Raw genomic sequence first — 15,549 nt, forward strand, 5'->3', positions numbered from 1 at the left:
GCGTAAACAAGCCAAGCTTTTAGTTAATTGGATACGAATCGTTTCATGGTTAAGTGAATAGAAATTTCACTATTCCAATCTTCAGCCTCAATATTCTGATAAATTTGAAAGTGTCTCTAAAAAAATTCACGGTAATCTTTGGCCATGCGACACCAAAAATCAACGATAAGAAAGGCACTCTCTTTAGAGAAAATTTGTAGTTTGGAATCAGTAGTTCTTTGACTGCTATTTCTAAATTTTCAGTATGTTGGAGAAGCAACTCAATTGCTAATCCCTGTATATTTATAATGATAAATAGTCTTACCGATAAAGGTTTTTTTCATACTGAACTACTTGGCAGAATTGTTAATTATTAATTCTATTATTAATTGACGATTCTCTGCCCTTATTCTTGTATATATATATATATATATATATATATATATATATATATATATATATATATATATATATATTCTTTTATGCTTTTATTTCTTTCAGTCATATGCCTGCGGCCATGCTAGAGTACCGCCTTTAGTTGTAGATATCGACCCCAGGACTTATTCTTTGTAAGTCTAGTACTTATTCTATCGGGCTCTTTCGCCGAACCGCTAAGTTACGGGGAAGTAAACACACCAACATCGATTGTCAAGCGATGGTGGGGGACAAACACAGACGCACAAACATATGTATATATATGTATATATATATATATATATATATATATATATATATATATATATATATATATATATATATATATATATATATATATATATATATATATATATATATATATATATATACTACGAGCTTGTTTCAGTTACCGTCTACCAAATCCACTGACAGGGCTTTGATTGGCCCGAGGCAATAGTAGAAGGCACTTGCTCAAGGTGCCACATTAACTTACAAATTAAAAGCAGCTCTGGTAATATAAACATTATCAGTGGCATATGCATAATGCCTATGTTTTGTTTAAACGCCCAATTGCTGCGGGATAGTGTCCGAAGAAAGCTGCCTATATGATGCTGAGTGTTAAAGAGCACAGAATTCCTTGACCAGGCGAGGCAATTCGCCTCAAATGACCGACAATGGTAGATATCAATGTTTCGCTATTATTTTGGCTTAATGACATGCACTCGGACACGAAGAAACGAAGTGAATCATTGGTCTGGGGCTTACATGCAAATAGAGTGACGTCTATTTGCTGATGTGCTGCGGCGTAGCAGACGTGGAAGAAAATTAAATTACAAAAATAGCCGCAGGTGTGGCAGAGTGGTAAGAAGCTTGCTTCCCAACCACATGCTTTCAGATTCAGTTTCACAGCGTGGCACCTTTGGCAAGTGTCTTCTACTATAGGCTGAGGTCTACCAAGTCCTTCTAAGCGAATTTGGTTGGCAGAAACTAAAAGAAGCCCATCGTTTATATACATACATACATACATACATACATACATACATACATACATATATATATATATATATATATATATATATATATATATATATATATATATATATATATATATATATATATTAGCAGCTAAGCCCGGTTTCACCCGATTGGTTTGGATGATGTGGCTGTAAAACCTATTTTGTGTAAGCATTCGACTTGTTTGGGCAAGCTTACGTTAAAAAACAATTTTAGAATGACTTTTTTCTGTCAAAACGCTAAAAATAACTGACCAACAAAAAAAAAAACAACTAAGATATAACCAAATAAAAAAAGACCCAAATACTAAGCGAACAAAGACGAACCATCCCACTTCCATTGCGCGCGTACGCACACACACACACACACACACATTTACATACCCCCTTTTACATACACACACATATATTCACACAGAGTTGAAACGCTGATTTATTTTTTCAGCGTACAATTTTCATCATCCCACTACCAAGTATAACATCACCCCTTCCTTCATTATTCATCTGTCACCCCTTCCTTTCTCATTCATAAACACAAGAGTATTATTATAGTAGATTATCTCGGTAACCACGGGAGCTATGAAAACATAAAAGTCCCAGCAACACCACCTGATCATTCTACACATCTGTGTAATTTTTCGCGCAATTCCACCCAGCCGTTTGATTGTGAATCCGAAGACAAGAAAGAATCACCCATATCAAATTTATATGTATAGATATATCGGTGTGTGTGTGTGCCTTTGTGTTTGTGTGTGTTCCTCCATGACTACTTGACAATCAGTGTTGGTGGGTTTACGTCCCTGTCACTTAGTGGCTCGGCAAAGGAGGATGGCAGAATAAGTACTAGGCTTTTAAAAAGAAGTCCTGTAGTCGATATGTTCAAGGCGGTGGCCCAAAGCGCCGCAGTAGGGTGACTGAAACACGTCAAAGATAAAAGATAAACGAACTAAGAGTAGCTCTAGTAATGTAAATATTATCGGTCATACATACACAGTGTATGTGTTTTTGTTTATACGCCAAATTCACTGCGGAAAAGTGTCCTGGAAAAGCTCCCTACACGTCGATATGTATGTATATAATAGCGCTCCGCAACCTTTTTTCACTTGCGGTACAATTTCCAAATTTGGCGGCACATTTGAACTAAAAGTATAGGAGGGGGGAATTATATTCAGGTTACACTGCGGCACATCTAGCATCGTTTCGTGACGCACCAGTGTGCCGCGGTATATATGACAGGCTTGTTTTAATTTCTGCCTACCAGATTCGTTCACCAGGTCGTTCTGGGGCCACAGTAGAAGACATTTGTCCGAAGTACAACGCAGCGGGATTGAATCTGAGACCACATGGTTGGGAAGCAAACTACACAGCCACGCATGTACTTAATTTAGCTCTTTTATTGAAGTGCAACTAAAACAAAAACAATACAGAAATAAGGAATCTACACTGCCTAGAAGTTGCATCGGTACATTAGTCTCTCTATTTTTAAACTAGCATAATTTATCGTATTTTTGTTAATATGTAGCCACGTTTCTATTATGGTGTCAAAATATTGTAGTTATTGTTCTTGCTAATGAACTTAAATGCGTTTAATTCCGTCGAGAATTGGATTAGAGAGAAAACATAGAACTGGTAGTGAAAAAGTAGATGTTGACCCCGAACTATATAGTGCAACCACGTGTGTGTGTGTGTCTATGTGTGTGACAATGTGTGTATGTGGTATGTGTAGATTGAGTGTGTTTTTGGCTACGTGGTACGAAGTTTGCTTTCCAACCATATGGTTAGGGGTTCACTCCCACTGCATGGCTCGTGCGCAAGTATTTTCTACTACAACCACGGACCGGCTAAAGCCTTATGAGTGGATTTAGTGGAAGGAAACTGTAAGAAGCCACTGTGCATGAATATATATACATTTGACTGTCTGTGTGTGTCTTTGTATCTCACCAACACTTGACAACAGGTGTTGGTGTATTTGCGTCCCTGTAACTTAAAAGACAGAAAGACACCAATAGAATAAGTAACAAGCTTAAAAATAGATAAGTTCTGATCACGAGTGTTTAACTAAATATACAACACCACACACACACACACGCACGCACATACACACACAAACACACACACACACACACACACACACACACACACACACACACACACACACACACACAAGCCATTCACGTTCAGACTGCATATACATACATCCATATATACACACACCATTTAAGTTCCGACAGCATATACATACATACCAGACCACCCACCCACCCACCACACACACACTGAATATACATATAACCAAACACTCCCCTTACATACACACACCATTGACATTCAGACAGTCTGTACGTAAACCCACAAAAACCCATACAACCTTCTTCCCTACTCCACACACACACAACACCCACACTTCCAAATCCATCTTCACATTTAAAGGAGTAAGTATATACTCAAATACTTACACATTCCAACACCTACCACTTTTGTCACCACCACTCCACCTAATACCTCTATCCAGTACGACACACTTAACACACTCATACACACACACGTAAGGCAGCCTCACACACATACACGTGTTCATACACACGTATACGCACATAAATACAAACAGTATACACACACACAGAAGTCAGGTATTCTCACACACATACGCGTGCTCATACTCACGTATACACACAGTAGCTTAACAGGCATACACACGCTCATACACACATACGCACAAGTATGGCAGCCTCACACATATACACGCACTCATACACGCGTATATACACACATACAGACAGAATACACACACACAAGTCAGATATCCTCACATACACGTGCACATAACCATGCATACACAACTTCATAAACACACACACACACACACACACACACACACACACACAGACTTAAAAGGGGTCATCCAAGAGTAAGGATTTCTTGTTTTCTTTACGAGCCTTTTTGTGAACTCCCAAGACATCTCACGAGACGTTTTGTGTTTTCATCCAATATGGAGACAAACACCATTCTTCCATGTGATCGGCTTGGAAAATTGTCAAGGTATTAAGATATTTTTCTTAACATGAAAAAAAAAATGGTAGCCTTAATACACAAATAAAAAAGTTCTATCCACCAATGTGATGTTGAGCACTCATTCTCATTGATCGACATTTACTTATATATATATATATATATATATATATATATATATATATATATATATATATATATATAAAGACAAAAAAGAGTGAAAAAACTACAGAAGGTTTGTGTTATATGGTTAAAGTATAAATTTAAATCGTTATGTTAGAAAGATGTTATAAAATTTTGAGTATAGTAACATTGTTTTGGGAGAAATAACCGGTTTCGTATTTTCTTTTCAAATTTCTCAAATTTCTTTACCTATACGTATCATGTTTTCGCTATGGTGTAAAAGATGGAGTTCCAGATAGGGGAAGGTAATCAGTGATTTTTTTCCGGTATAAGGGAGATAATCAAAAATGTTGGGGATGACTAGGTTTGATTAATTTAACATCATTTGGTTTAGAAGGTATAGAATGTTACAAGTGGTTAGGTTTTGCTTTATATTTTTTCAATGAGGTGAGTTTCCTTATTTAAAAATGTTAGAAGTGGTTCAGTTTTGGCTTATATTTTTCAATGAAGAAGGTTTCCTTATTTAATCTAGCTTGTGTTGGTGTTCCAATGGCACATTGACAGAATGGAAAGATTACAAATTGTGGTAGCATTTGTTTTGCGCATTTCTCAATATGTTCACTAGAGGGTATCATTCTGTATACTGGGCATGCGATCTGCTGTTCCATGCAGAGTGCATCTGCGTCTGAGCGATAATCCCGTGGACCCCATGTAGTTTTGGTGACAGCCCGAGTATCTTATGACATAAATCAGGTTTTCTGGAGTCAGATTTGATTTTGAATTTTTGTCTCTCTTTGAAAGGGAATTCTGATCCTTCTAGAAGGTTTGGGCATGTTGCGCAATTTGGTCGACCACATTTTTTTACTTTTGCATTTGTTATTTTAGAAAATAATTTTGACTTTGTAAGTATCTTTTTTAGTGATTTCGGTTGTTTGTAGCTTTTAATGATTTTATGTATGTGTAAAATTTCCTTTAATTTGGGGTCCTTATGTAGCATTGGTAAATTTTGGATAATGATGGTGAAGGCTTCTTTGTTTCTGGGGTTGTATGTGGATATGTACGGCAGTATTTTCGAGGAAGGTACATTGCTGTGTTGAACTTTTCTTAAGTTTTCTATATCGATTTGTGTTGCACGTCTGATACCATCCTCTATGAGTTGAACTGGGTAGTGTCTGTCAATTAGGGTACTTTTGAGTTCTTGCAGTCTAAAGTCTGCAGATATTCAAATGCCTCGTGTTTGTATATATGCTTGTATGTATGTATATATATATATATATATATATATATATATATATATATATATATATATATATATATATATATATATATATATATATATATATATATATATATATATATATATATATATATACATATATACATATATATATATATATATACATATATACATACATATATATATATATATATATATATATATATATATATATATATATATATATATATATATGCCACTACCCCAACTCCTACACTACCCTTCTCCTTCCCTGATACGCTCACCCCATCCACACCCAACCTCTTCACATATATGACCCATCCCCACCCTCCCACCCTTCCACCATCCCTACCACCCTCCTAACTCTACCCCATCCACCCCTCCTACTTCTATTCCATCCACCCCTTCTCCATCAGTCTGTTGTTACCATTCCCCAGATCTTCCCCTCTCTAAGGCGGAGCGTTCCATCCTCAGTAGGGGTCTGCGTTTCATCACCCTTACTCCATCCTGCAACAAATTTGGGACTCGTACTGATACCCACGGCTTTGTGCGTCGTGTTAGGCTGTGTGCGCTTTTTCGCGACACTCCACTCGCATCTAACGAGGACGCCTGCTCCTGACCAGTTCCAAGCAGTTGATCTTTCTTCGGGCGCTTGCCAGCGCGCTGTGGACCGGTTTAACTTTTCCAGGATTCCCTGTCGTCTCAACATCTCCCCAGCCGAACTCTCGGCCCTGCGATCTCTCCGATGCTGCAGTGACATCATCATAAAACCGGCCGACAGGGGTGGAGCCGTGGTAGTATGGCGCGCGGACCTCTACAAGGCTGTAGCCCTCTGCCAACTTCAAGACACCTCCTTCTACTGCCCTCTGCCCTCTGACCCCACGCCCAGCTATCAACAGGCTATATTTTCCAATATCCATGACCTCATCTCCTCCTCTCGTCTCCCCCACCACCTCCAACCTCATTGTCCGCACCTACCGCACCCACATCATTTACTTCCTACCCAAAATCCACAAACCTAACAACCCTGGCTGCCCCATCGTCTCCGCCTGTAACTCCTCCACCGAGCTTATCTTGATCGTGTCATTGCCCCACTAGTAACTTCTCTCCCTTCTCACATCCATGACACCAACCACGCGCTTCGTTTGTTCAACTCTTTCTCCTTCCCTTCTGGCCCCTCTAAACTTCTCTTCACTCTCGACATCCAGAGCCTTTACGCAGTGATCCCTCACCACGAGGGGATGCGTGCACTCAAACATTACCTTGACCTCCGACCCAACCCCCAACCTGACACCTATACACTCGTTCGTCTGGCCGAACTTGTCTTCTCACTCAACTGCTTCTCGTTCGCGGGCGATTTCTACCAGCATTTTCGGGAGTGGCCATGGGAACGAGAATGGGCCCCAACTATGCGAACCTGTTCGTTGACTACGTTGAGGCCCAAATATTCTCAAGTTTCACTGGTCCTACTCCCGAACTATATGGCCGTTATATTGATGACTGTATCAATGCAACCTCTCTCTCCTGCGAACATCTAGACTCCTTCCTCTCTTTTGTCAAATGTTTCCATCCGGCCCTCCACTTCTCCTGCACGATCTCTGACACCTCTGTCTCCTTTCTTGACATTTCGGTCAGCATTCATCACTCCACTCTTACCATTTCCATCCACTACAAACTCATAGACTCACACTCATACCTCAACTTCTCCTCCTCCCACCCTAAACACACCAAGCTTTCTATTCCCAGTTCCTCCGTCTACGCAGGCTCCGTAGTGACGACCATGACTTTGAGACTCAGTCTCAACTCATGGCTTGCCACTTCATCCTACGTGGATATCCCCTCACCACTATCCACACCACCCTTGCCAGAGCACTTCCGTGGGCCGCGCATCTGCTCTCTACCCCTCCCGCCTCCCTTTTCCCTCACCTGCCACCCCACCACCCTACCTCTCCAACGCACCATTCTCCGAGCTTTCCGGCGTCTCCAGTCCGACCCCTCCAACAAGACCTCTTGGTCCACAGCTTCTTCCCCAACCCAACCTCCCAACCGGGCTCGTTCCCCTGTTCCCGCTCACGCTGCCGCACTTGCCCTTACCTCACCGGCACCCATCATAGACCCTATCACATCACCGACTCCTTCACTTGCACTTCTACCAATATCTATTGCATCACCTGCTCGTTCTGCCATTCTCTGTACATCGGACAAACGGGACGCCGCTTGGTTGAACGGGTCGCGGAACACTTCTGAGACATCCGCCTCGGCAATGACACCCCGGTCTCACGCCATTTCCGCTCTACCGCTCACTGTATGCAACATCTATCCGCGGTCGGATTGTCCTTGCATAGGGGCCATCTGGACTCCCGTTTGCGCCGTGAACAGGGATTAATCTTCTCTCTTCGCTCCTTTGCGCCACATGGGCTCAACTCTCCTCCACTCTTCATCTAACCTCCTACTGGCCTCTCTCCTCTTGCCTCCCTCCCCTTCCGTCCTACTTCCTACCACCCGCATCTCCTCTCTTGCTCTGACTCGTACTTCTCGTCGCCCATACTCTCATTCTCTTTTCTCTCTTCCTCTCTTTCTCTCTTCTCTCATACCCACCTTCCAATTCCCCCTTCTTCCCTTCCCCCTTCATCGTCAACCCTCCCTCATAAGCCCATCCCACCCCCACATATTCCTACCCCACCTTCCCCATCCTGCCCGTCCCATCCCTTACACCCTCTCCCACATACCCACCTCTACCCACACCCCACCCGTGATTTCCCCACTCTCACCTCCCCCACCTCCCAACACTATCACACCACACCACACTACACCATACCACACGATACATCACATCACAATAAACCACCACGCTCACACCAGCACTGATCAATTCCCATCCCCGCATTTTCACACCTACACATACACACACGCACGCGTCAAGATCACCAACCCTCTTTCACATGCACATACGTTCTCACCTACGCACACGCACCTTTGTTTTTGGGATCACTACAACTTTGTTATCTCCCCTTCTTCTTAGCTCTCCTGTATGATCCCTTTATCCTGCATTCGCCATGATAGATCGTTAACCACTACACACATTTTTTTCTCTGCTTGTTTCTCTTCTTGTTTCTTTCTGTGTTCCTTTCTGTGGAAGAGCATAGGCTCGAAACGTTAAAGACTTTTTCAATGTTTGTTTTCTACATCACCTGTCTTCGTCTTTTGTTGTTTTTTTTTTGTGAATTCTCCCTACATATATATATATATATATATATATATATATATATATATATATATATATATATATATATATGTATGTATATATGCATACATATTGATATATACATACATATTGATATATATATATCTATTTATTTATATATATATATATATATATATATATATATATATATATATATATATATATATATATATATATATATATTGGCTCGGTCCATAAATAATGCGGCTTTTTCAATTGCACGAACTAAAAGTTGGAAGCAGACGGGGTAAACTATCTGCATGAACTTGCTATAAAAGCAGACAGTAATTTAACTTGTCTTTATTCTTAGTGAAAGTTTTGAAGAGTCCAGTTCGATTTTTAATCGCTATTTCTTCAAAACTTTAATGGCAGCGACAAAGGAGCATATTCGGCATATCTTGCTTTATGAGTTCAATAATGGAAACAACGCAACGGAAAGTGCGAGGAATATTAATATAGTATATGGGGATCGGACAATAAGCGTAAGCCAGTATCAGCGGTGGTTCCAGGAATTCCGAGCCGGAAACTAGAGCCTAGAAGACGAGCTACGTCCTGGAAGATCTGTAGAGCTCGACGAAGACGCCTGCAAGCCTTGGTGAAACAAAATCCCACTGTAAGTGTTGTGGAACTAGTAAACAAGCTTGGATTAGGTCATTCAACTATTCACTGACACTTGCGTGCCATCGGAAAAGTCAGCAAATTGGGTCAATGGGTTCCTCACAAACTTTCCTAGTCTAATCACGTGCAGATTGTGAATGTGTGCTCTGCCTTGCTGTCATGTCTCACGAATGAACTTTTTTTATCCCACCCACTATATTCGCTGGACATTGCCCCATCTGATAATCAGTTATTTCGCAGTCTTCAAAATCATTTCGACGGAAAAATATGAATTCTCTAGACGAAATCAGAACAGAACTGCGGGAGTATTTTTCGTCACGGACAAGTGAATTTTGGAAGAGGGGCCTTAAAAGTCTACCAGATAGATGGAAGAGTATTGTAGAAAATGAAGATGAGTATGATTTAGATTAAAAAGGAACTTTATATTAATTTTGAAAAGTAGTATTAAAAAATTGCATTATTTATGGGACGATCCAATATATGAGTAAGCATTAACCTTTCGCCTAATTGAAACTTTAACGTACTTTGACTCATTGTCATGATATGTGTGTGTGCGTACGTGTGTGTGAATGTGTGTGTGTGTGTGTGTGTGTGTGTGTGTGTGTGTGTGTGTGTGTGCGTGCGTGCATGTATGTGTGTGTGTGTTCAGTACTGTAAACTGCAACTGTGAAATGTTATATGTTATTAACAGTGTTAACGTATAAGGATGCTTAGTGTGAGCTAGTGGTGCTCTATGCAAGCCAATCTCTTCTGAGTGTTTGTTATGGTGCCCTACGCAAGTCAGTCTGTTCTGACTGTCTGCCGCATCTGAATTGAACCAGCGCTATTTCTAATTGAAATATACGGATAATGTAGAAGAAACATGTATTATTGTTTACGATACTTTGCATGTCTTAAATTTGGGTTTCAAAGTGTGAGGACATTGAACCGAATCGTTGCACTTGAAAGGGGTTAGCATTAACCTTTCACCTAAATAAACTTTGGCGTACTTTAGTTCATTGTAGTGATAGTAAGTTAAAACTCATAGAAGATTTTGTATTTATTATCAGAAAAAAAGCCGTAAAATCGAAATTCGACGTCACAAAAGCAACAACAATAAATTATATAAGTTATCATTTATATGACGCTTAAAGATAGGCTGCTTCCGACCAAAGTTGATCGATAACTCAATAATGTCAGATAGCACGTTTTGTTTCCGAAATTTCGTAAAAGTGCAAATTTAAAGAGGACAATAATTAATATTTGCAAAATGAAACAAAATGTGAGTAAAATGTCGTAAAAGTAGTGTGACGCATTGTTGTTGTTGTTGGCACTCCGTCGCTTACGACGTCGAGGGTTCCAGTTGATCCGATCAACGGAACAGCCTGCTCGTGAAATTAACGTGCAAGTGGCTGAGCACTCCACAGACACGTGTACCCTTAACGTAGTTCGTGGAGATATTCAGCGTGACACAGTGTGACAAGGCTGGTCCTTTGAAATACCGGTACAACAGAAACAGGAAGAAAGAGTGCGAGAAAGTTGTGGTGAAAGAGTACAGCAGGGTTCGCCACCATCCCCTGCCGGAACCTCGTGGAGCTTTAGGTGTTTTCACTCAATAAACACTCACAATGCCCGGTCTGGGAATCGAAACCGCGATCCTATGACCGTGAGTCCACTGCTCTAACCACTGGACCATTGCGCCTTCACTAGTGTTACACATATTGTTCTTTAAAAAAAAGTCATTTCAAGTTATACGGGGAACTTTTACGGGGTAAAAGAAAATCAACATATGTGGTTAAGAATCGAGATATAGAAAACTAATGAATCGTTTAACATACTTTGTATTTAGATTATCTGAAGCAAAACTAGTCAACGACAGACTCTGACGGCATCTGTTCTTTATTTTTTGTCGGTTGATGAAGTATAAATAAATAAATTGTCAAATTTTAATATCTCTGGCAAATTATACTTTTCCCCTCGATAAGAAGCAATTTTATTACGTTTAGAAACAAAGGCTGAAAATTAGTCCACTTCACAGCAAAGGGGCTAAAATACGATATGTACGTAATCATACATTCACATACGTGCTTCAGTGCATATTTCAAAGATATTTAGCATCTTATCAAGCATATTTGCCTATTTAACTATCTATCTAGCTAGCTTTAAACTTATCACGTGTTATTCGTGTTACATTTACGTACGTATGTATGCATGTATCTTTTAATGTTAATCTTTTACTTGTTTCAGCCATTAGACTTCGGCCGTACTGGGGCACCGACTTGAAGAATTTTAGTTGAACGAATCGACCGCAGTACTTATATTTTAAGCCTGGAACTTATTTTATTCGTCTTTTGTCGAACCGCTACCTTACGGAGACGTAAACACACCAACACCAGTTGTCAAGCGGTGTTAGGGAACGAACACAGACACAGAGATACAGACTCACATATATGTCGTCGTATATATATATATATATATATATATATATATATATATATATATATATATATATATATATATATATATATATAGGTAATTATGTGAATAAAACAAATTAGAGATATAAAATAAATTAAATATATAAATGTGTGTGTATTTGCGCGCGTGCGTGTATATGGTGTCCCGAAGTTAAGGCAACCGAAGTTTCGGCTTTAATAATTATCAATAAATGAGATAAGATATGAAAATTATACATCATTATAAAAGCTTTTTGTTTCAGACTAATTAAATTCAGATTTATAAATTAGATAATGGTTATACACCGAAATACAATCATAACCCTCCACAAAGGTGGCGAAAGTAATACAGCCATAGTAAAACATCTTAAAATTAAGCGAACAACAATCTGGAAGTTTGTCAAGAAATTTCAAGAGACTGGTTCCACCGCTGGTCGACTTGGACGTAACCGTAAAAGAAGTGAGCGGTTCCCTCAGCTTATAAAAAGTACCAGAGAAAAGATGCAGCAAAATCCTCATCGTTCCGTCAGAAAACTGGCTGCTACAGCAAAAAAAAGTGCTGAAAGAAGATTTCAGGATTCACACGAGCTCACGCAAGTTTATAAGGCCATGAGACTGGAGAGAAGTTGTCTTATGCTATGTCAGATTGCTGGAGGCATGCTGCCCAATCTGGTGTTTACTGATGAAAAGAAGTTTGACATCGAACAGACAGTAAACCACCACTGCTGTTCAAACTAGAATTTTGGTCTCACACCTATTTGAGCACTCAGAACGCATACCTTTTAGTTTGAGTCATCCTGACGAAATCTCATATCCTCTATATCACTAGCCCTGTCATTCAGAGTACTTATAGCGTGTAGTGCGCAACATGAACAAGCATTTCCTCGGCATCTCCTCAAGGATATACCCATTCCATTACAGAAAACTTATCTACTATATTTGCTAAGCAAAACTAACAACCTAATCCGGATATTGCGATGCCCGCGGGCATATGGTGTAGTAGTTAAGACCGCAGGCTACTAACCTCAAGATTCTGAGTTCGATTCCAGGCAGTGACCTGAATAATAATAATAAGAAGAAGAAGAAGAATAGCTACAATACCTCGAGTACCAACCACAGAAATAGACCTTCTGAGGCAAACCAACAAGATACAACTGCCCTTAATATTTCCCAGGAATCTAGAATATCTATGATCTCATTTATTAATCAATGCATTATAGGTACAAATGATTTCGATAATACTGAAAAATCGCCGAGAACTGGCTGGAGAGCACAACCCTAAACCCTACCGTGCCCTCTAATTGTACAACATCCATTCTGCATACGGGAAGCTCCTTCGTACCAGATAGATCTAGTTGCGACTTCAAATTTAGGAACGAATGCCTTTTGCAAACTGATAGCAGATGGTTTTATGTTGTCTACAAATGCAAGTGTTACATGATGAACTTTTAGAAAAGTCTTGTACACTTTTATTGTTCCGCCTATCTATTGTATTTGTAAATAGATATGAGTTTGACACTTTCCTTTGCCACGAAATCCCTAGTTTTTGAGATGATCGCTTAAAAATTTATTAATATAGCCAAATGCATCTATAATTATAGACATAAATAGTATTTATATTCAAAGAGCAGATGGCTTCTACGACTATATATAATTTTACTTTTCTGTCCTAAACAATTATATCAGTCTTCTTATGCTTGCATTTGCTGAAATTTTTCACGGGACCGTGCCACCAATATTCCTTGTGTTGATATGTATATATTTATTCAATATCAGAAATATTGTATTTGTTTCAGGGAATTCTCTCCCCCAGACGACATTGCAACAGCATGTCATAATTGGAGATAGTAACTTGACGACATTTCGAGGTAGCTACTAATAACATGTGTTGCATCTTCTACAGTCCTTGAAATGCGAATGCATAATCGATGAAATGTGATAAGGTGTAACGGTCGAATACTATGTGTTAGTATGTATCTATATATTTATTGCGAGATAAACCTCTGGAAAGTTTTACATAATTGTTTCAGTTCCATAAATAGTTAGAATTATAATTTCTTAACCAACCATGTCCGTTCCGATTTTGTAAAATCTAACTTTTAGAAAAAGGTGCTGAAACAATCAGATACATACCAAGTGCTCCTATAATCTCTGCTATAAATATAAAGTTATATTTCGGGTGTAGAATCAGCAGATTTAGCATTAATTGGGGATGGGTGTATTTTTTATCTTTAACATTATGTAAAGGTCTGTTGAACAGCTAATTCCAGCTATTAAGTACAGTACCCTTTGTCTTTTCTTTCCCATATCATTCCCAGAGAAATGGGAAGCATGCGTTTTACAGATGGTTAGAATGAAACATTCACCGCTACTCTTTCCTGGTATTTGTCCTTTGTATCACTTTAATTTATATTTTATCTTCATGACTCTTTTCTGGTGTCATTATATCATGCCTTCGGGCCTCATATGTAGACCATATCGTTATGACATTTTTAGACAACAGCCTATGATGTACATCGCATATTCAAATTTACATTGGACACCACATATAAATGCTCTAACGTCCCTAAACTTTTATTGAACGAATATAATGTTATTTCTTTTTTTTTTTTCTCAATTTCAAAAGTATGCTAATCAAAGTTAGAGCTAATGTACTAGTTGTTGGTCCAAGGTATATTACTTTACTTATGCTGTTGTCAACGCAACGTTTTCTAAAATCATAGGCATGCATGGCTTTCTATTAATAGGAATTAAAGACTTTCACCTGATGTTTTGCGGTAAAGTCGATCCATACATTTGATTCATACACTCACTTCGATCTCCTTATATTCCTCTTAAGTAGAAGCGGCTAATATCTCTGGTAGTGATTAGTTGTTTCGGCTTTATTCACTAATGCTCTGAATCTTATCTAACATCCAATTACGTCAGCCATATGTTGGTTTCATCACTACTACAGGAATCAAACTGTATACAGAGAGCTTTGAGGTCCATATATATTGTTCGTATGGAAGTAGCATTCTTTGGCTAGGCTTTCCTTGTTATAAGAAACATTCTTTGTTGGTTACCAGCGAAGTAAACATACTTTATAGATCAGCTATTTTTCACATTTTACAAAATCAAGTAGGAATGTTTATAATGGTGAAAGCGGTCCCTATATTCTTTAAAAATATCGTAACCAGTCCAAACATTTTTATCAAATTATTAACTCATTTACAAAAACTTTCAGATTGATCATAAACAAGCTATGTGTCAGCGATGTTTCTCTTTTCCGTTGAATCGATTGTGTAAAAGTCGGATTTCCTAAACCGAAAGTATATAACATCTTCTATGCTTCCATGCATTCCCAAGGCTAAATCCGTTGCGTAATTCACTCTATTTTCGGTGAAATCCGATATGATCTAAACCCCAATTATCTTACTAACACACAAGCCATATGTCTTATTCATCCCCGACTTATAAATCTCTCAACCCTTA

General features: G+C 38.9%; 1 protein-coding gene across 1 annotated transcript; it reads left to right on the top strand.

Annotated features, from left to right (window-relative positions):
- Positions 1–12,369: 12,369 nt before the first annotated feature.
- Positions 12,370–13,376, top strand: LOC106876097 (uncharacterized). The gene is made up of 2 exons (XM_014924505.1): positions 12,370–12,786; positions 13,296–13,376. The coding sequence occupies exons 1-2, from the start codon at positions 12,370–12,372 to the stop codon at positions 13,374–13,376; spliced, it is 498 nt and encodes a 165-aa protein (XP_014779991.1).
- Positions 13,377–15,549: the final 2,173 nt, after the last annotated feature.

Source organism: Octopus bimaculoides, chromosome 8 (assembly GCF_046866305.1).
Source record: "Octopus bimaculoides isolate indiv1 chromosome 8, ASM4686630v1, whole genome shotgun sequence".
In the NCBI taxonomy this organism is placed as follows: Eukaryota; Metazoa; Mollusca; class Cephalopoda; order Octopoda; family Octopodidae; genus Octopus; species Octopus bimaculoides.

Bases quoted from the DNA above. Each gene is read 5' to 3' on its own strand.
- LOC106876097 (XM_014924505.1), top strand. From the start codon at position 12,370: ATGGTTATACACCGAAATACAATCATAACCCTCCACAAAGGTGGCGAA. The intron at 12,787-13,295 runs GTAAACCACCAC...AATGCATTATAG, and splicing joins AGTTTGACATCGAACAGACA to GTACAAATGATTTCGATAAT.